Source organism: Sus scrofa, chromosome 7 (genome assembly GCF_054392235.1).
Source record: "Sus scrofa isolate SSC_HxYL_T2T_F1_AM1 chromosome 7, Sscrofa_HxYL_maternal_Yorkshire_Landrace_v2.0, whole genome shotgun sequence".
NCBI classification, from domain to species: domain Eukaryota; kingdom Metazoa; phylum Chordata; class Mammalia; order Artiodactyla; family Suidae; genus Sus; species Sus scrofa.
Window position 1 is genome coordinate 28,189,430 of NC_139389.1, and position 20,063 is coordinate 28,209,492.

Here is a 20,063-nt window from a genome sequence, read left to right on the forward strand (position 1 = left end):
CTCAAGGACCACGACCTGAAGGACTCCCGCACGCTCTAAGAAAACCCTCAATTTTGCCAACTTCCTCACTGGTTGTACACTCCCGCCCACACCCTCCCGCAAAAGATTAAGTGTCCAGATGAGATTTGGCCTTGAGCAGAGATCCTGCACCCGGTCACCCCCTGCCCCTCCCCCGGGCGGCTAGCCGCACCAGCCACACCAGGCACACCTGCCCGGCCTGCTTCCCATCCTCACCTGCCCCTCGCACCCACGATCCCTCTGGCTGCAACCCCTCGGCTTATTACAAACCCAACATTTATTGAGAACAAAGGAAACCAGTTAGCATAGGGCCCCAATTTCAATTCATCAAACTTCAGCTAAGGATGGGGAACAGGGGGGTGGCCAGCCCTGAAGTCACTCTCCCAGGGAGGAACCAGCTCTGGGAGAGAGGGGCTGTCAGACCTCCAGGGCCTGGCGGGGATTTCTGGCTGAGGAATGTGTGGAGGGGTGCAGGGACAGGAGACTGTGGCACCCCCAGGTGTGGGCTGTGGGCAGCAAGCGGCAGAGGTGGCTGCTGAGTTGGTGGCCGTCCTGGGGTAGGGAGGGGTGTGTGTGGTCCACTCTCAGGGGTTGACGGGGGGCAAGGAGCTGAGCTCGGGCAGCAGCTCGGGGTGGGGGTCCAGGCGGGCCAGGCGGCTCTGCTCCAGGGCGATGGCCTCCGCTGAGTGCTTGCACTTCTCAGAGCCACACTGGCAGGTGAAATATTTGCTTTTGATGTCCCAGAAGCGGTCACCATAGTCAAACCTGTCAGGGGAGCACAGGCGGTCTGTGGGACCCAGACCCACTCCGAAGCATCTGTCCCCATCTTCTGCTGGGCTCTGAGCCCTCCTATGCTCTCTGCACCTACAGCCCCAGCGCTGCCCAGGAGCTTGTTAGGAATGAGGACTCTTGGGCCTCATCCCAAACCTACTGACTCAAAACCTGTGCGGCTTGGGACTCTGTTTATGGCCCGTTTCGGAGAAGCTCTGCTCTAATCCGTGCCTGGAGAGCAGGCACTCTCCAGCCTTCCTGCTCTGGTCCCGGGCCGGCTGCCCCTCCCACACCCATGGCCGCGTCCCAGGCTGCCTCACCCCAGCTCCTCCCCGGTCCGGATGTCTCGTGAACTGAAGAAGGCAATGCGCGGAAATCGCAGGTCTTGGTGTAGCATGAAGACCCGGACGGGGATGATGTTGGGGTCACACAAGTGGTTGATGAAGCGGCTGATGTTGCCGTAGTAACGGGCATCGATGCAGTAGACTTCTCCATCCTGAGGGGAGGGCGGCAGTCAGCACATCCACCACCCACCACCCCTCGAGCCCACCGACGGCCCGAGGCCCCTTCCAGTTTCCATCTGCTGGCGGAGAGGAGGTGATGGAGGGGTCTCCCGCCCACCTTGTTGTCCAAGTCGAAGAGATAAGAATCATCCTCTCTCACGTCAGCCTCGGCATCAGAGATCAGCTCTCCCACATACCTGTGGGCAGGAGGTGGTGGTGCCGGGGTTGAGGGGGGGTTCCTGGGAACAGGCTCTGGGCTGTCTCGCCTCACAACCCCACAACTCCTCTCCTGCTGCCTGTCAGCTGCCCCAGTCACTGTCCATGAATCTCACAGATCAGCACGGCTGGGGCTCGGGTGGGCAAGGCACATGGGGTCCCGAGGACAGGGCACATTGTCTGGGGGGGGAGGCGTGGGAAGCCCCTATCCAGGCGGGGGATCAAGAGGAGGAACAAGGGACGCAGGCATGTGAGGGTACACACAGGACACACTCCTGCCAGCTGGGGTCCCCACCAGACAGCCAGGACAACAGGCAGGACGACAGCCTGAGGCCAGGGCTGAGCTGGGGAAGCAGCAGTGGGTGTTAGAGGGAAGGGCTGCTGCGGCAAAGGGATCAGTGTCTGGGGGCGGCCTGGGTGAGGAAATCTCTTCAGCTGGAGACACTGGAGGTTTGGAGACTAGGAGTCACCCCGCAGGCAGGGGCGGTTCCGGGCTGAGGGCTATTGGAAGGGACGGGTCCACAGAAATGTGAGGACCTGGGGGGCGGTGAGGAGCTGTGGAAAGCAGAGTGAAGAGGAAGGATGGATGGATGGCAAGTAGGTGAGGACGGTGTCATGGGAGCCATCAGGGGTGGCAGACGGCAGGAGGAGGAGGAGCACTGAGACACACGGAGAGGCAGAGGGAAAGGGTAAAGGCGGATGTGGGCGGGAGTGAAGCCAAAATGCAGGCGAACATGGGAGTTCCCTGGTGGCCTAGTGGTTAAGGATCTGGTGTTGTTACTGCTGCAGCAGGGGCGACGGCTATGCTGTGGGTTTGATCCCTGAGTCTGGGAACTTCCACAAGCTGTGGGCACAGCAAGAGAAGAAAAAAAAAAAAAGTAACGCAGGGTATAAATTAATGGTCTCTTACATAGGCAAATGGGGCTGAATTGTTTTAAAGGCCAAAGAGGATCTACGTTCAATGTGAAGTCCATGGACTAAGAGCCACAGGAAAGGGGGAGGTTACAGATGCTGAGAAGAGAAAGACCTGATGGACGGAGGGACCTGAGGCCTCCAAGGAGCTAGACAGAAAGGGAGCTATGACCACCTCCATTTTGCAGACAAGTAAGGCTCAGAGAGGTTAAGAAACTTTGCCAAGGACACCTAGCGGCAGGGTGGGGCTTAAACCTAAGTCTGTCTGTCTCCAAAACTGGGGCTTTCCCCAGTTGGGAAGGGTAGGGGAGAGGGAGTGCAAGGCTCAGAGATACACCAAAGGGGAAGGCACAGGAGGGAGGGCAGATGCAGGCACTGTAGTTGGGGCAGAGTGGAGGTGTGGGGACGGGGCAGCAGAAGAGGTGGGACCCATCAAGGAGGAGGGCAGGGAGCTCCCGCTGTGGTGCAGTAAGTTAAGAATCCAACTGCAGAGGCTTGGGTTCAATTCTGGGTCGGGTGCAGTGGGTTAAAGAATCCAGCACAGCTCCAGCTGCACATGTCACAGCTGGGGCTCAGATTCCTTTCCTTGCCCAGGAACTTCCATCTATAGCAAGTGCAGCCATAAAATAAAAAAGGGGGGGGGGGAGGAAAGCCCTGCACCCAGCTCCACCCTCCAGGAGCCAAAGCACCCCCTCCCCACCACTCACTCGCATATAAAAGTCCCCTGGGGAATGGTCTGCAGGGCGCGGACCCCCCAGCCCATCTTGGCTGTTCGGTAGAGCTGCAGTCGCACCCTGGGGATGGGAGAAAGGGTGACAGTGGGTGGAGTGACCCGGAAGCACCCCGAGGGAGGGACAGGAGGAAGGGGCAGGGGGTGGGGCCACAGGAGGGGCCTCACTTGATGCCGCTCTGCACTACGCGATTCTTGCAGTTTCTCCAGCAGGAGCACGCCTGGTTACACTCAAAAATCAGCGGGGGCTCGATCTTGTTAAATTCCTGCAGCAGCCGCCCATCCTGGGGCCGAGGGAGGGGACAACAGCGGTCTCTGTGTGGTGCCCACCTCAACTGCCCAGGCTTCCTAAGATTTCACAGAAAACCCCACCAATCCAGGCACAGGGAGGCTGGGCAGGGGTGGGGAGGCCACACATGCTCTGACGTCACTGAACAGGAAACACACAACCATTGCCCTGGATTTGCATATACCTGGGCCAGGCCCGTTTCTGTCCCAGCGGCATCCTGGAAATCCCAGGTCTTGCCCTGCCCTCTCGGTCGCGTCCCCCACAGGTTAGGAGGTGAGGGTAAAGGTCCCGGGGAGTTGGGGGCGGGGGCATCTCCTACGAAGGAGGGGAGGAGCCGGGGCGAGGGCACATACCTTGTCATACCAGCAGCGGATGCTGAGCTGGCCGCACAGGCAGTTGGAGCTGGAGCAGTCGTCCACACACGTGCAGTGCTGGGGCGGAAGGCAGGGTGAGTTCGCCCTCAGAACCCACCTGGGCCCCTCAGCTTCCAGTGCTCCCTGCCCCCCAACGGCTGTGCTCTCTCTAGGGTCCGCATTGCAGGAGAGTGATGGCGGTGGGTCCGGGGTGAGGGGGAGTCAAAGTGTTGCCGATGGGGGTGTCTCCAGGGCTACCGTGTGCCCCGAGACACCTTCATGTGTCCTACAAAAAGGACCCCTTCCCCGGGAGGATGCGAGCCCTCGCCGGAGCTCCCTTTCAGGCCCAACACCTTGGCCAGGAGCCCCTGGTGGCCTGCGCCATGCCCAGCTGTACCCGGAGGCTCTGGCGTCCCTCTGGGAGGGCCCAGGGCCCCGAGCTCACCTGCAGGTGCGTGATGTTGCGGTCGATGTTCATGGTGGACGTCTCGCAGTTCTCCGAGATGTACTTGTAATCCTCGGGGCACGGCTCGCTGTCCACCCCGTTGACACAGGGAATGGGCACGTTCTCATAGCCCCGGGCCACGTCCCTGGCAAGAGGGGAGATGGGGCTGGGTGGCTAGAGCGAGGGGTGAGGGCTCCCAGAGGTGCCAGGAGAGGGCTGGGGGAGGGAAGAGTGTGGTTCCAGGGGTTCGACAGAGTGTGGGGAGTAAGGTTCCCAGATAAAAACGCAGGACACTCAGTTAAATTTGAATTTCAGATAAAAGTTTTTTTGGGATAGGCATGTCTCAAATACCACATGGGACACTTTCTTTTTCCCCCCCTTCTTTTTACGGCCACAGCTGTGGCATATGGAGGTTCCCGGGCTAGGGGTCAAACTGGAACAGCAGCCACTGGCCTATACCACAGCTACGCTGGATCTGAGGCACATCTGCGACCTACACCACTGCTCAAGGCAACACCAGATCCTTAACCCACTGAGTGAGGTCAGGGATGGAACCCGGATCCTCATGGACACTATGTGGGGCTCTTTACCCATTGAGCCACAATGGGAATTCCTACATGGGACACTTTCAAACTAAAAAACTATGTGTTTTTCATCTGAAATTCTTTTTTTTGTTTGTTTTTGTTTCTTTAGGGCTGCCTGCACCCATGGCATATGGAGGTTCCCAGGCTAGGGGTGGAACTGGAGCTGTAGCTGCCAGCCTACACCACAACCACAACAACGTGGGATCCAAGCCGAGTCTTCGATCTACACCACAGCTCATTCCAATGCCGCATCCTTAAGCCACTGAGCGAGGCCAGGGATTGAACCCGAGTCCTCATGGGTACTAGATGGTTTTGTTAACCACTGAGCCACGATGGGAACTCCTCATCTGAGATTCTGACTTAACTGGACATTCTTTTATTTGCTGTATCTGGTAGCATGCGTGTGTGCGTGCATGCGTTTGTGTGTGTGTATGATGTTTCTGGGGACTCAGTGGGGCCTGCGGAGGGGGTGGTGGTGACTCTGGGGCAGATAGCCCAGGCTCACCGGCAGATGATCTTCTCAGTGCGAATGGCCCGGTTTCCCACCCCGAGCCGAAGCTTGCGGTTGAGCTGGAGTGCAAACCACACGTCGGAGCGCTCAGGGGTCAGGTCCCACGCCGTGTCCCCCTCCTTGTTCCGCAGCTCAGGGTTGGCCCCTCGAGACAGGAACAACCTAGACGTGGACAGGAAGCCCGTGGGGTCGGGGCCCTGAGAGGTGGCAGGGGGTGTCCAGGTCTGGGGGAGCGGGGAGGGGGGCCCCACAGCACGCAGTCGTGGTAGCTCTCCCGGGCTGCGATGTGCAGCGGCGTGTCCCCGTGGTAGTTGACAGCATGGAGGTCACAGCGGGCGTTCAGGAGGACCTCGGCGATGGCGGCGCTGCCGGTGAAGGAGGCCCAGTGCAGGCAGATGTTCTCCTCCTGGGGGGAAGGTGGGGCCAGGCAGTGAGCCCTGGAACCCCATCCTGTGCCCTGCTCCCCCATCCTGACCGTACTCTCTCTCACGTTGTCTGTGAGGGTGACGTCGGCGCCCCGTGTCAGCAGCATGCGGATCACCTCGATGTGCTTGTGCTCCGCAGCCCAGATGATGGGCGTCCAGCCCCCGCTGTCCTGTGGGGGCGGATGTGGGGAAGGAGGCAGGTGGAGAGGCAGCCCCAGCCCTGCCCATCTGAGCAGCGTGCAGGCGAGAGCACGGGCTCCGCAGCTAGACTCGGGCTCAGAGTCCTGCTTCCACCAATCACAGGCTGCAGGACCCTGGGCAAGTCTCTGGGGCTGTTTCCTCATTTACAACTTGGGACTAGTAGTGTCTACCACTCACGGCTGTGAAATAATTTTTCTTTCTAAAAAAATACATCTTGGAGTTCCCGTTGTGGCTCAGCAGTTAAGGAGCCTGACTACTATCCAGGAGGACGTGGGTTTGATCCCTGGCTTCACTCAGTGGGTTAAAGATCCAGCGTTGCTGTGAGCTGTGGTGTGGGTCGCAAATGTGGCTAGGATCCTGAGTTGCTTTGGCTGTGGTGTAGGCCGGCTATAAGCTCTGATTTGACTCTTAGCATGGAAACCTCCATATGCCACAGGTGCGGCCCTAAAAGACAATAAAATAAATTAAAAAATACATCTTTACTAGGTCTGCCACTGACCATCTCAAGGTAGACAAATCATAGTCTCTAAAAAACATTTCCACTTATTTATTTATTATTTATCTACTGCTATTTAGGGCCACACCCATCGTGGCATACAGCTGCTGGTCTACACCACAGTCAGAGCAACACGGGATCCATGCCACCATCTGCAACCTACACCACAGCTCTCAGCAATATCAGATCCCCGACAGCACTGAGCAAGGCCAGGGATGGAACCCGCATCCTCATGGATACCAGTTGGATTCGTTTCCGCCACACCACAATAGGAACTCCTCCCATTTATTTTTAATTAATTAATTAGGTCTCACCCAAGGCATGCAGAAGTTCCAGGGCTGGGAATCAATCCCCACACCACAGCAATGACAACACTGGATCCTTAACCCATAGGCCACTAGGGAGCTCCAAAATATTTCCCATTTAAAGGAACCAGAGTTTCTTAGAGAAACGGTAGATTCTGAATCTAGGGTAGAATAGGTGCTGACAAGGGAGCCCTCGAAGGCTGCCGGGTCATATTCAAAAGCCACAGGTGCCTACTTTGAGGGGCTTCTCCTGGACAGAGAATGGAAAAATTCACAGATCAAGAAAAATGACCTAAGAGTTCCATGGTGGCCTAGCAGATCTGGTGGTGTCACTGCTGTGTGGCTCTGGTTACTGCGGTGGCGCAGGTTTGTTCCCTGGCCCCAGAACTTCTGCATGCCATAGGTGTGGCCAAAAATAAAAAAAATTAAAAAAAGGAAGAATAATAAAACACATCCAACATGTGAAAAACAAGAGTTAATAATAAGGAAATCTCATTGGACAGTTGCAGAGATGAAGGCAGTGACTCATTTTGAACATGGATAAAGATAAAGAAAAAACAGAAAAGAGTGATGAGAAATACAAATGAAGGGAGAGAGGAGGTGGGGGCAGACTGGAACAGGGTGAAATGCAGGGGAAGGGCCAGAGGTCAGACCCAGGACAAAGGGGTCCTGGCCCGAGGCTGAGCCAAGGACTGTAGGAGGCTTGGCGGGAAGTCAGGCCGCTAACCTGGGCGTTGACGTCCACCTGACCCGTGCTGAGCAGCAGGCTCACCATCTCCAGATTCCCAATTTTGGCTGCGTGGTGGAGGCAGGTGGAGCCGTCTTCCTCCTGAGGAAGATGTGGGCAGATGAGCCCTCTGGCTGGCACCTCAAACCTGGTCCCTGAGCTGGGCCCCGGCCGGCCGGGCCGCACACCTTGCTGTAGACGCAGCCGCCGCGCTGCACCATGTAACGAGCCACCTCCAGGTGGTTGTTCACCACAGCCTCCATCAGCGGCGTCCGCTGCTGCTTGTCCACTGCGTTGATGTTGGCTCCAGCCTGCAAGGAGGGGGGCACGCGGGTTGGCACCAGGGAGGGGCTGGCCAGGGGAGGGGATCCAAGACGCAGTCTGTGAGGCAGAGGGCCCGGGCGCGCTGACCTGCAGCAGCACGTGGCAGATCTCCACTGAGCCCTTCTGGGCGGCCGCGTGCAGGGGCGTGCGCTTGCTCTGCTGGTCGCTCTGGAAGTTGGGGTCCAGGTTGTCCACTGCAGGGAGCGCCCACCACACCGGGAGAGGGAGGGACAAGTGGTAAGCAAGCTCAGGGGCCAGGGACTCCTCCTCCAGGAAGGCTTCTCACGGCCCCAGCCTGGGGGAGGCCCCTCTTGGGCCTCCCTGGTGCTCGCCTCCACCTCAGCACTTAACAGAGATGAGAGGTTAAGAGCCCCACCCCTGGGCCTTAGTGCCGCTGCGCACTGGGTGAGGCAGTTATCCTCTCTGGGCCTCCAGTGGGAAAACTGAAGTCAGCAAACCACCACCAACACTCAGAAAAGGACCTAGAGCCTCGGCATCCCTTGCCACCACAGTCGCCACCACCACGGGTTATCTGTGTCTGTGTCCCTCAGGGCAAGGATGATGTATGTCACTGCCTCGCTCCCCCGACCCCGAGCCCGGTGTCTGACACATGACGGATGCTCAAGCAAGGTTTGCTTGAACGAATGAGCAAAACACTCACACAGCATCAGGATCACCTTCTGCAGCTCGCCCTGCTTCACTGACAGGTACAGCTGCCGGGGGTGGAAACGGAGTTTCTTCCGCCTGCCAAGGTGAGGGAGAGAGAGGGGTGGGCTCCTCAAGATTCGAGCATCAGCCCCGGCACCTGCACGTCCGCCTTTCAGCCCCAGTCCTAGTTGCTGTGCCCGACAGCGACCCCTACTCACCTCTCCGACTCCTGGATGACCAGTGCCTTCTCCAGGGCCTCCCGGCCTGGCCCAGGTGGCAGCCCCACAGCTGAGAGGCAGCCTCCACTGGGCAGGGTGAGGGAGGGCCCCGAGCTGTCGATGGTGTCAGCCAGGGGGTCGCAGGGGGGCCGCCGGGGCTCCCCGTGACCTCGCATCCGGGCGCTGTGGGAGAAGGTGCGGATGTCTAGGGGAGACCGGGACGGGGCGGGGAACGGGAACAAGGGAAGGGCGAGGCCAGTACCTGGGCTGGGAAGTGTCCGCTCTCCCGGGGGCATCCTGGGCCAGGGGTGGGGGGGCGGGGGCTGCAGTGCCCGCTGGTGGGGTCACCCCATCCCCCCGGGGGATGGTCACCTCTTGGGCCTCAGATGCGTCCTCCCCACAGTGGGGACAGAAGACCATCCCGTTGAGCTGGGACACGCAGGCCTTGTGGAAGCGGTGGGCCACTCGGAAGTCGGGGTGGCACTCCAGGAAGGTGCCCTGGGGGCAGGGGAACAATGCGGTCAGGCCCCTGGAGCCCAGCCTCCGTGGGGCACACCGCCCACCTGCCCCACAGGTGACTCACCGCCGTACAGAAGTAGCCACAGCCTGGGCAGCAGTGGTGTTTGACCATGCGGGCGCGGTGGGTCTCACAGAGCACCATCAGGGCCACGCGGCTCGATGGTCTCATGGTCTCCCGCTTGAGGATCGCGGCGTTACAGCCCGATAGCTATGGGCAGTGAGGCCGGGTGAGAAGAGGTGAGGCTGGGGGCTGGGGGCTGGGGCTGAACCCCGGGCATCTCGCCTAGCAGCCCCCAGGCCCACCTCTCCATCCACACTCTCCGTGGCCATGCACTTGTGCCCCGCTCTCTCACTGATGCGGTCTATCTTGGGTGCCTCCATGCGGCAGCTGCAGAGGGGCAACTCCTCAAACCCTCGCTCTGTCTCCAGGGAGGATGTGTCATTGGACACGCCTTGGATGGAGGAAAAAAGGAGCTGGGGGAGGCCCGGCCCCTCACCCACCGGGACCCCTCAGGGGGCCTCTTACCCCTGCCCTGACTTTCCCTCCATGCTCCAGAACCCCCGAAGTCTGGCTGTGGACACTCCCGCTCCAGCGGGGTTCCCCTCCTCCCCATTCCCTCCTGCCCTGAGGGCGCCCCCTAGTGGCTCCCTATCCCGGCAATTGGCAATTACCAGCGTGGTTGGGAGAGAGGGTCCCCTCGCTGGGCAGCTCCAGGGACCCCAGAGGGACCTCCATGTACTCACTGGGGCCTGAGGAGCCCACACCATTCACTCCTGACACAGAGACAGAGAGAGTGAGAGTGCGAGCTCACAGGTGCCTGGACGCGTGGGTACATGCGGGCGTGCATGCTGAGCGTGTGTGTGCATGCACGCTCTCTGCGGGCCGGGAAGGGGCTGGAGGAGGGGACCCCAAAGCAGAGGAGCCTCCTCACCTCGTGGCTCTTTGGCCCTCGGAGGCTCCCGCTTCCGCCGTTTCCGTGACGGCTTCACCCACGGACTGTCCTTCCGCCACTTCTTCTTGGCTTTGCGCCGGCCGCTGGAACCGCTCTGGGGAGGAGGCAGAGCGTCAGAGAGACCGGCCCCTAGCCTGCAGCCCTGTCCTCTGAGGACTCAGAGCCGAGGTTGGCAGCCCCGGCTCCACTGTACACCAGCCTCCAGCTCCTACCCTGTCCGACTGATTCCCTGACTCTTCATCTTCCTCCTCCTCCTCCTCTTCTTCCTCCTCCTCCTCCTCCTCCTCCTCTTCCTCCTCCTCTTCTTCCTCCTCCTCACTCAGCTGTTCAGCCAGAGCTTCAACCTCAGACTGGAAGAGAGGCAAAGCAGGGCTGAACAAAGAGTGACCTCCCCAGGCCACAGCCCTCTCCTGGGAGGGACCTGGGAGAGAGGCAGAGCGGGCCTTGGCTGACCCCCAGGACTCAGAAGGAGGGGGTATCGAGAAAACGACGCCCCAAGAATGGCTTCCTGGAGGAGGTGAGTGCGGGTAGGAAAGGAAGAAAAAGGCTGAATAAAGGGAGAAGGTATCAAACACTATACAGTAATGACAAATAAGGTACTGCGGTGACATGCAACACGTGCCTTAGTAACAAACACAACATTAAGCAGGGAAAAAAAAAAAGTACGTTTCAAACAACAAATGGATAATACACTCTTTCTAAAAACGTTCATGAATAGGCAAGACTGAAAACACTAGATGAAAACCCAATTAGAAACTCTTTATCAATCAAGTCAGACGGACATCATCTGAATCCACTGATCGCTCTTAATGTCACTACTAAAAAACCCAATGTTCCACACCTGGTGTGAGGGAACAGGAGGCACCTGCACCAACTAGCAAGTCCTGAAAAAAAAAAAAAAAAAGAAAGGGCATCTGAAGCTGATCACAGGTCTAGCTGTCTGTAAGAAATAGTCAACAGAGGGAGTTCCAGTTGTGGCTCAGTGGTTAAGGAATCCGACTAGGAACCATGAGGTTGCAGGTTCGGTCCCTGCCCTTGCTCAGTGGGTTAACCATCTGGGTTGCCGTGAGCTGTGGTGTAGGTTGCAGACGCGGCTCGGATCCCATGTTGCTGTGGCTCTGGCGTAGGCCGGTGGCTACAGCTCCGATTTGACCCCTAGCTGGAGAACCTCCATATGCCGAGGGAGCAGCCCAAGAAATTGCAAAAAGACAAAAAGAAATAGCAGAATCACGTGTCAACCCTTGCCCAATCAGCCAGCTCCTAAATGAGCAGAACTCAGTTTCTTCAAACAAATAAATAGAAAATTTTTTTTTTTTTTACTTTTTAGGATCACACTTATGGCACCACCTTTTTTTTTTTTTTTTTTAGAAAGAAAGGAACCTATACGTAAAGAGACCTAAAAAAAAGCGTGGACCTCATGCGAATGTTGACAAATAAAAATCCCATTTATGAAATAGATGAAAAAAATGTGAAGACTGACTAGTAGCAAGATATTAAGGAATCATTTGTAAATTTTTTTTTGGTGTGAAAAGGGTAATGCAGGGATGTTTTTAAAAAAAGAGCTCTAATGTTTAGAAATACGTATGGAAACATATTTCTTTTTTTTTCGTCTTTTTTAGGGTCGCACCCACAGCATATGGAGCTTCCCAGGCTAGGGGTCCAATTGGAGCTGTAGTGCTATGCCAGAGCCATAGCAATGCAGGATCCGAGCTGAGTCTGCCACCTACACCACAGCTCACGGCATCGCCGGATCCTTAACCCACTAAGCGAGGCCAGGGATCGAACCCTCTCCCTCATGGATGCTAGTTGGGTTTGTTAACTGCTGAGCCATGATGGGAACTTCCGGAAGTATTTCCAGATACAATGATATGGTGTCTTGGATCTGCTCTGAAACAATCCAGCAGATGTGTGTGTTGGAAGAGGAATGGATGATTCAAGACTGGCTGTGTATCGATAATCCTTGAAGCTGGGTGATGGCTACTGGGGCGGGGTGGGCTCCCTATTCTATTCTTTTGTGTGTATCTGCATGTTGCCATGACAAAACAAACAAAAAGCAAAACAAGCCAGATGAAGCATTATGTCGCATAGCCAAACACACATGTGAAATAAAACCAAACAAGGAGCAAAGGAATAAACAAGCAAACGAAGGACAAATAAACCATAAATGGGATGTTAAACCCAAAGGCTGAGGTGGTGACTTTCACTGGAGAGGAGCAAGCGGATGGATGCAGCATAGAGCACGCACTGGAATAAATTCTAGATATTTTGGGGCGGTGAATTAGCGGGTGTTCAGAAAAAGGGAGAAAAAAAAGGGGCAGGAAAGATTGAAGAGAGGGCCCTGGATGTGGGGGAGCGTGGGCGGGAGGGCGGTCAGCTCCCTCACCTTGCTGTCCGAGTCCACTCGCTCATCCACAGAGTAGGAATCGTAGTAGAGGCTGAAGTCATCCCCCACCACCGTCTCCCACTCCTCCAGGGACCCGGGGTCGCCCTTCTCCAGGGACACATCTCCTGAACCCCGTGCAGAACCCAACTCCTCCGACTAGAAAAAGGTTAAAAAAAAAAAAAAAAAAAATTGAAGCTGCTGGCACTTCCTCACAACCCCATCTTCCTCCAGGGTGAGATGGAGCCCCCCCCCCAATGGAGAGGCCCTGTTCTCTGCCTCTCCTGGCTCACCAGGCCACCTCCTGAGTTCAGCTTCCTCCTTTTGGCCACGTCTGGAAGGAGAGAGGGAAAGGAGTGAGGCCTGTACTCGAAACCCTTTGGACAGGCCAAAGCGAGCTGCAGGCGGGTGGGGTGGGGGTAGGACTGACCTGAGGTCACCTTCCCCAGCGAGTGCACGTCATCGCTCATGCGGAAATGCTGCACTTCAGGGGGCCGCTTCTCGGGGACTGGGGGCTGGGGGCCAAGAGGGAGGACACTTAGGGTCAGGGAGCATCTATGGTTCCCTGTGGATTAGCGTAGCACCCCAGGTTTGGGGGGTGGGGTGGGTGGTGAGCCACACCTTCAAACCTGCCACCCAAGCTCCAGTGGCAAGAACAAGAATTGCCAAGCACATCCCACATGGAACACTCAGTTAATTCTTCGAGCACTCAGAAGCAGGCCCTTTCTCCCCACTTTCCAGATGAGAAAACAAAAGGCCTTGACCAAAGCTACCTAAACCATGCCCAGAACATGATACCAAGAGCCCTAAAAACATCATCGTAAAGCTTCTGAGATTCTAGGGCCCTTGTCATTTCCTTCCTCTATCACTTCTGTGTCCTTCAGCTCCCTCCCTATAGAGATGCACAGTAAAACAGCAGGGACAGTTTGAAAGAAGAGAGGGAGGCATTCCCGTGGGACTTTTGCTTGGAGGTAGAAAGGAAAAGTGGTTTGAAGTTTCTTTAGATAGTCATTATCATAAGAGTAATTAAGACATTAACTACCTAATTAAGGCTTTAACATCTGCATCTTCTACACCCGCCCTCCAGAATGTAAACCTGGGGAAGACAGAAACCTGTCTGTCTGTTCACATATGAAGCCTTAGTCCAGAATTTGACACACAGTAGCCTCTTGGTAAACATGTGAAGCCGTGATTGGATAAGAAAAGGTCTGAAGCCAAACTGAAAATGCAGCTCACAGGGGCCTTATATTGATTATCTTGTCTCTCCCACCCCATCCCCACCCCTCCTCCTAAGCCTCACCTGTCCGTTTCCGGGTTTAGACATGGTCTTCCTGGCTCGATGGACCTTGGGCTGCCCCTCTGGGCTGGCTGTGGCTGGAGGGGGTTCAGGTATTGCTGCTGCTGCTGCCCCCTGGGCCCCCGGCATACTCAGCAGCCTCATAGCCAAACTCTGGACTGATGGGGGTGATTTTCCAGCCCCAGTCATTGACATTTTGGCTCTGCTGGGACAGGCACCCCCCTTGCTAGGGGAAGACGGGAATGACTTTGTGGCATGGCCTGGAAGACAGACAGGCAGGCAGGAAGCAAGATAAGAGGGAAGGCAGAACCTGAGGATACCTCACCTCACCCCCCTAGACTCCCTGGCCTCTCACCCAGCAGGATGCGTCCCCCATGGAGGTCCCCATCTCCCTCGAGATTCTCGGGTTCATCCCCAATGAGAGGTGTGGCCCCTATAGGAGTGTCAGCTCCCTCATCGCCGACGGTGACTGTGACAGAGGCTGGGGATGAGGGGCCAGCAGGTTCCAGGGAGTCAGGGTTGGCCTTGGGGAGGGCCTCCTCACTACGAGGGGTGTCCCCCAAAGAGCCATGAACTGTAAAGGAAAAAAAAAGTTCGGGCCAAGGGCTCAGGAGATCCCGTGTTGGGGGAGGTGAAAGTCTTAACTGGGCCCGTTTCTGCCGTACTCACCTCTCTCGGTAGCTCCTCTGGGCTCCTTCTCCAGCACCAGCGCCCCCATCTCAGCGGGGGCCTCCCCCTGGGAGGGGACACAAGGGATAGGAGGACTGGTCAGTCCGGTAGGAAGTTGGGGCGCCCAGGACGCTTGAGCCCTGGGAAGAGAGAGTAGGCTCCGGGGCCTACCTCTTCCTCTATGGGGGCCCCCCCTTCCGCGGCTTCGGCTGCCCGGAGGGGCCGCACGACCCCTCCCCCGGGCCCTCAGCAGCCCCCTCCCTCTGGGTAGACCCCGCATCTCAGGGGCCGAGAAGAGAGGAGGGGGAGGGGGCGGGGCCTCCGCGCCCCGGCCCCGCCCCCTCCTCCCGGCTGCACGCGCCGCTCCCCCTTTGTCCCCCAGGCCGCGGGGACCCCGGGCACCAACCCCTCCTGCGCCCGCTGCGCCCCAGCCCGGTGGACGGCCCCTCGTGCCCCTCGCGCGTGTTCCCGGGGCCCCGGCGCTCGCCGCCCACTCGGGGGCAGCCGGCGGCTGCATGCGCGCCTCCGTGCCCACTCCCCCCACCTCCCACCCCCTGGTCCCCTCATCCGCCCCCGGTGCTGGCCCTCCGGATTGCTGCAAGTCCCGCCCGGGCCCCCCGGCCCCGTTGCACCCCCGGAGCATTGCACGGGCGCGCGCTTCCCCCGGGCGCGCGCGCGGGCATGCACCCGCCTCTCCCCCTCCCCTTCCGCACCTCGGCGGCCGCCGCCGCTGCAGCTCCCGCCGCCGCCGCCATCGCCGCTTGCGCGGGGGGCCGAGCCGGCGCGCGGCCGCCCCGGGTCACGTGGGCGGGGGAGGGAGGGCTAGGAGGAGCCTTAAAGGAGCCACTACGCGCTTTCTGGCCATTCTCCCCGGAGAGCGGCTTCTGAAATGGCAGTGGCTGACCTAAGCTGGGGGCTGCCGGGGAAAATTCCTGCCATTCCTGGCCTCGGCTCAGCGGGGAACCGAAGGCGAGGCACGCCTGGGTCCAGGTGTGGCTTCTCCATCCCCGACCTGGTTTTAGGTAACAGAGCATCTGAGTCTCCCGGCTCCTGGCAGTGGCTGTATTTCCAATCCCACCCGCGTGTGCTTTTCCCGCTTCTGGTTGCTTTCTAGTTTCTAGGTCACTAGATAGAAGGCTCGGCCTCAATTTTGGCCTCGCTTCTCTAACAAGCAAGAAGGGGGCGATGGGGACACGCGAAGGACACCTGAAGGTCTCCTCTTGGCTGGTTCTAGCATACTGCTTTAATGTCCCCTGGAGCAGCGACCCCCTCTTGAAAACCTGGGGCTAAATGTCTCCTCTGTTTATGCCAGACATGTTAGGCCACCACATGCACTAGGGATTCAGGTAAGCCTCCAGAGTTGCGGGAGTCATTGCCGTCTGTTTAACAAGCATATCCAGGCAGGTATTGCGTGGGTCATAGCCCAGTCAACAGTACTAAGACATACAACTTTGATGGGTCTATTTGGGGTACCATCTCTTTAGATACTACATTATGGTCAAATTTTGGAAAATATCTGTATTTCACATGCAGTATTTGACTCAGGTAGGTGGTTGGGACATAGGGCACCTGAGGCCAATACAAGGCCTTCTGGGAGCTGTAGTCCTCTTTGGTTAAGAACTATTCCAGAGCTTTCTGGGAATTGTAGTCTTCTCCACACCCTAATCCAGTGATTTTTTTTTTTGCCTTCCAGGCGACACGAAACTTTTTCCCAGACCCAAGATGCCCAAACTTAGGCTCCTGCTTACAATTTTGGCTGGGCACAGCGATCACACCTAGCGCCCCTCCCTAGCCCTGGTACCAGACTCAACTAGAGGGGCAGGTCAAGTGTTGACACCTCTGCCAAACAATCATGGAACCTTTGTGACATGAGGTATCCAGCAGGTGTTGAGGATGCAGAACTGGGGGTGTGGGTCCCTGGCTGGAGAATCCCACTTGTTACACTCCCCCTTCCCTTGTCAAGGTAGCTTCAGGCATGAGACCTGGATGAGTTGTGACCTCCAGGTACTTAGCAAATGGCATCAGAGTGTGAGGCGGTCTAGGGTCGGAGAGTCATTTACACACAGTTGCCAGACAGAGTATAAGAAAAAAAAAAGTTTTTTGTTTTTTTTTTATTTTGTGGAAAACAAAATCAGAAAAACTAAAACCCCAAACTCCAGAAAAAATCCTAAAAAATACGTTTTTTCTTAAAAAATACTGTATAAGTCTCTACTCCTCTCCCTCCCCCCAAACAGCCCTTCTCATGTCCTCTCATCTAAGTGCCCTACCCCCCACCCCCTCCACTATTCATAGTTCTTGCTATTGTACCCCACTTCCCAATATCTACCCAGGATGCTCACCCCCATATTCTCTTACCTGCCACCTTATTTTGTTCGCCCTACAATTTTGGTGAGCCTTGTACCCACAGACCCGTTCCCCCAGCATGCAAGAACTTCCTTTTCTGGGATTCAATAATCCTTTCCCCCTACCACTCCCTCTCCCAAGGTTCTATTCTAAGCAGGAGCACTCAAGCTGCCTCCTGCCAAATTCCCTCCCGATTCCCACCCTCCCACCCCCTACCTCAAGAAATGTCAGAACTTCTTCCTGGGCAGCCCTAGCCAGGAATGAAACATTTTCCAGTCTTTGCCCCCTCTCATTCCTATAAGACCTTTCCCCTCCCTCCACATATCTATGCACCTCTAAGAGAAGAAAATCTTTCTCTGGGATCCCCTTACCACTCCCTTGGCCTTCCCGAAGAACCCTCTCCATCCTTTTCTTCTGAAGAGGCAGCTTCTCTCCAAGGAATCTGTGGCCCCTCCCTCAGGGTGTGTGTCTCATCAGGCTCCCCACCGAACCTGCCTATCCTCGATCCCCCACCCCCCTATTCTCCTGGGCCGGGGGGGTCCCCTTCCTACCCAGCCCAGGGCCCCAGCGCCTGCCCCTGCCAGCGCTAGCGGATGAGGACGTTGATCTCAGCCACGCTGGCCTCCAGCACGTTCTCGGCAGTGGTCTTGCCGTGCTGCTCCTTGAGATGCCGCCTGATGGCAGGCTTGTGAGCGAAGCGCACATCACAGTAGGAGCAGCGATAGGGCCTTGCTCCAGAGTGGAGGTTGAGGTGGTCGTGCAGTGTGGACTTCTGCGTGAAGCACTTGCCGCAGATGCCACACGAGTGCGACTTGACGCCGCGGTGTACGTTCATGTGCCGGTTGAGGTTGCTGCTGTGGTTGAATTGCTTGCCGCAGCGCGGGCACATGAAGATGAAGTGCTGAGCCCGCATGTGGAAGACCAGCTTCTCCACGCCCTGGAACACTTCCGGGCACTTGGTGCACTTGATGTTCTTGAGGGGATTTCCACTGGAAAAGCCGCCGGGGAGGGGTCCCCGGCTGCCCCCCGCCCCCAGGCTGCCCCCCGCCCCCCGGGCAGCCATGGCCACCGCTGCTGCCTCCACCAGGCCTGAGGTGGCCCCCACGCTGGCCCTGCCGCCGGGGATCAACAGCAGGCCCTCCCCTTCCGCATCCTCGGAAAGGCTGTAGCAGGCTTTCACCACGCCCTGCGGTGGGGCCACAGTGCTGGGGGGCACGCTGCTCTGGGCCAGCTCTCCAAGGTGGCTGCCCACAGAGCCTCCAATGCCCAGACCTCCTCCCAGGCCTCCGGGAGGTTTGAGCCGGTGTGCCACCTCCAGGGCCGACTCCACCTTGACGATGCAGATGTCAGACACGTCCTCATCCTCATCCTCATCCTCTTCCTCGGCCTTCAGCTCCAGGTCCTCATCCAGCGGGAACTCCAGCTTCACAGGCCGCAGGAGTGGAGGGGGGAGAGGGGGTGGGGGTGGGGGTTTGGGGGCTGGCTTTGGGGTCCTGGCAGGAGGGAGAAGGGATTTGGTGGCACTGACACTGCTCACAAGGCTGGCATCGCTGACCCCATCCTCTTTGAGGCCTATTTTGGGCTCGATGAACTGGCTGAGGGCATTCCGGCATTTCTCCACCACGTGCTCCATCTGCAGGTAGGAGGCGGCCGTCAGGTAGTTAACGATGTCCCTGACGGCGAATTCCAGGGCGCCCGTGTAGCAAGAGAGCAGCAGGTCAGCCACTATGCGTGCACTGTGCATCAGCGAGACCTGTAGCTCAGAGCTGGGGTTCAGCAGGAACTGGTCCCGCAGGAACGGCGAGCAGGCAGCCAGGATGACCTTGTGGCCGCGGAACTTGAGGCTGTCGGCCACAATGGTCACGTCGCAGAACCGCTCCTCTGCGCGGAGCTGGTTCATGTTCCGCAGTGTAGCGGCCTCGTGGCCAGGCAGCTGGAAGCGCAGGACTTCCACCCCAGAGGCCATTGTGGCGAGGGTGGGCAACCCTGGTTGGGAAGGAAACCAGTCAGAGACAAAGGTCTCTGGCTTTCCTAAGCCAAGGCTCCAGGCCTCGCACTCTCATTCTTGCCTGGCCCCCCAGCATCAGATCAGCGGGTCTTCAAGCCTCTTCCTCAGTTTCCCCAGCCCCCGGGGAGGCGCTGTCCCTCGGAGAGGAGGGAGGCGTGGTTCCCGGGGGCGGGGCAGCGGCGTCCACACCCCCCAGCCCGACCGCCCGCGATGATGGGGCGAGCCCGCGCACCCACGGGGGAAGGTCGGCAGAAGGGGGAGCAGAGGCCTGGAGCTCTGGGGTGGCCCCGGCTGCAGCCTTTTCTCACCCCGCCTCCTTTACCCGCTGCCTCATTCCTCCGCCCCCCCCTTGCACGTTTGCACGCGCTTTTCACGTCCTCCCCCCACGGCCTGCACGCATCGTGCACGCCCCCCCCACGCCTTCAGAACTCCGTGGCACGCCCCCCCCCCGCCCCGCGACCCTGAGTGCACGCGCCTCTCACCTGGCCCGGTTCCGCGCGCTGTTTTTTTACCCCCCTATTTCCCCCACCCCCCCGGGGCCGGCTGCGCCCCCACACACGGGCAAGGCCTGGGCAGCGCGCAGGCGCGGGGGTGCACGGGGCGCGCGCGCGGGGCCGGCTCCGCGTGGGCGTAAGGGGGGAGGGGCGGGGGCGGCTCGTGCCGTGTGTTCCAGGCCCCGCGCGCGGCGGCGTCGGCGAGAACTCAGGGAGGAGGAAGAGGGGAGGGAATTAAAGGAGCAGGATTCCCCCTTTCCCGACCCCCCTTTCTTCGCCAGCGCCCCCCCACACGGTTAAAGGGCCAGACAGCCTGGCCTCCCCTTTGGCCAGTATTATTTGTCCGCCAGAGCGGAAATACGTTCCGCACCCCCCTCTTTCTGGCTCCCCCTCCTCTGTGCCTCCCGGCCCCGCGGCCAGTCTGCGCGTGCGTGCCAAATGCCGCGCGGAGGCCCGCTCGCTCGGGCCCGCCCCCCGGTCCCGGCCGCCCGCCCGCGGCGCAGCCGGCTCCTCGCCCCTCAGCGCGCGCCCCCGCCCCCTGCGGTCCCCGCCTGCCTGGCTCCCCGCGGGTGGCGCTGCCACCTGCTCCTGCGGCTGGTGCTGCTGTGGCCCAGCTGTGCGGAGCGGGGGTCCCAGACCACCTCGTGGCTGTAAGAAGCTGTTGGTTGCTGTTGCCCTGCTGAGAATCCTCGCAGTCCCTCCCGCCACACTATCAGACTTTTCC

At 58.5% G+C, this 20,063-nt stretch overlaps 2 protein-coding genes across 7 annotated transcripts; both read right to left on the reverse strand.

The window, feature by feature from the left end:
• Window positions 1-277: 277 nt before the first annotated feature.
• On the reverse strand, window positions 278-15,269 carry EHMT2 (euchromatic histone lysine methyltransferase 2). Of its 6 annotated transcripts, XM_084965805.1 has the most exons (28): window positions 15,208-15,269; window positions 14,495-14,561; window positions 14,181-14,399; window positions 13,829-14,085; window positions 12,959-13,043; window positions 12,822-12,862; window positions 12,532-12,687; window positions 10,361-10,498; window positions 10,128-10,242; window positions 9,868-9,969; window positions 9,499-9,647; window positions 9,260-9,403; window positions 8,939-9,174; window positions 8,677-8,859; window positions 8,472-8,554; window positions 7,898-8,004; window positions 7,675-7,797; window positions 7,487-7,588; window positions 5,823-5,927; window positions 5,584-5,738; window positions 5,327-5,494; window positions 4,238-4,382; window positions 3,793-3,870; window positions 3,319-3,434; window positions 3,128-3,214; window positions 1,411-1,489; window positions 1,110-1,285; window positions 278-783 (listed from the first exon to the last, which is right to left on the reverse strand). In XM_084965805.1, exons 1-28 carry the CDS (start codon window positions 15,247-15,249, stop codon window positions 603-605), a joined length of 3,639 nt encoding a protein of 1,212 aa, XP_084821931.1. In that variant the 5' UTR covers window positions 15,250-15,269; the 3' UTR covers window positions 278-602.
• Window positions 15,270-17,113: 1,844 nt separating this feature from the next.
• ZBTB12 (zinc finger and BTB domain containing 12) lies at window positions 17,114-19,563 on the reverse strand. Its single transcript, NM_001101821.1, is given in 2 exon segments — window positions 17,114-18,823; window positions 19,328-19,563. A coding segment is annotated over 1 exon segment (1,380 nt). The 5' UTR covers window positions 18,804-18,823; window positions 19,328-19,563; the 3' UTR covers window positions 17,114-17,423.
• Between the last annotated feature and the right edge of the window lie 500 nt (window positions 19,564-20,063).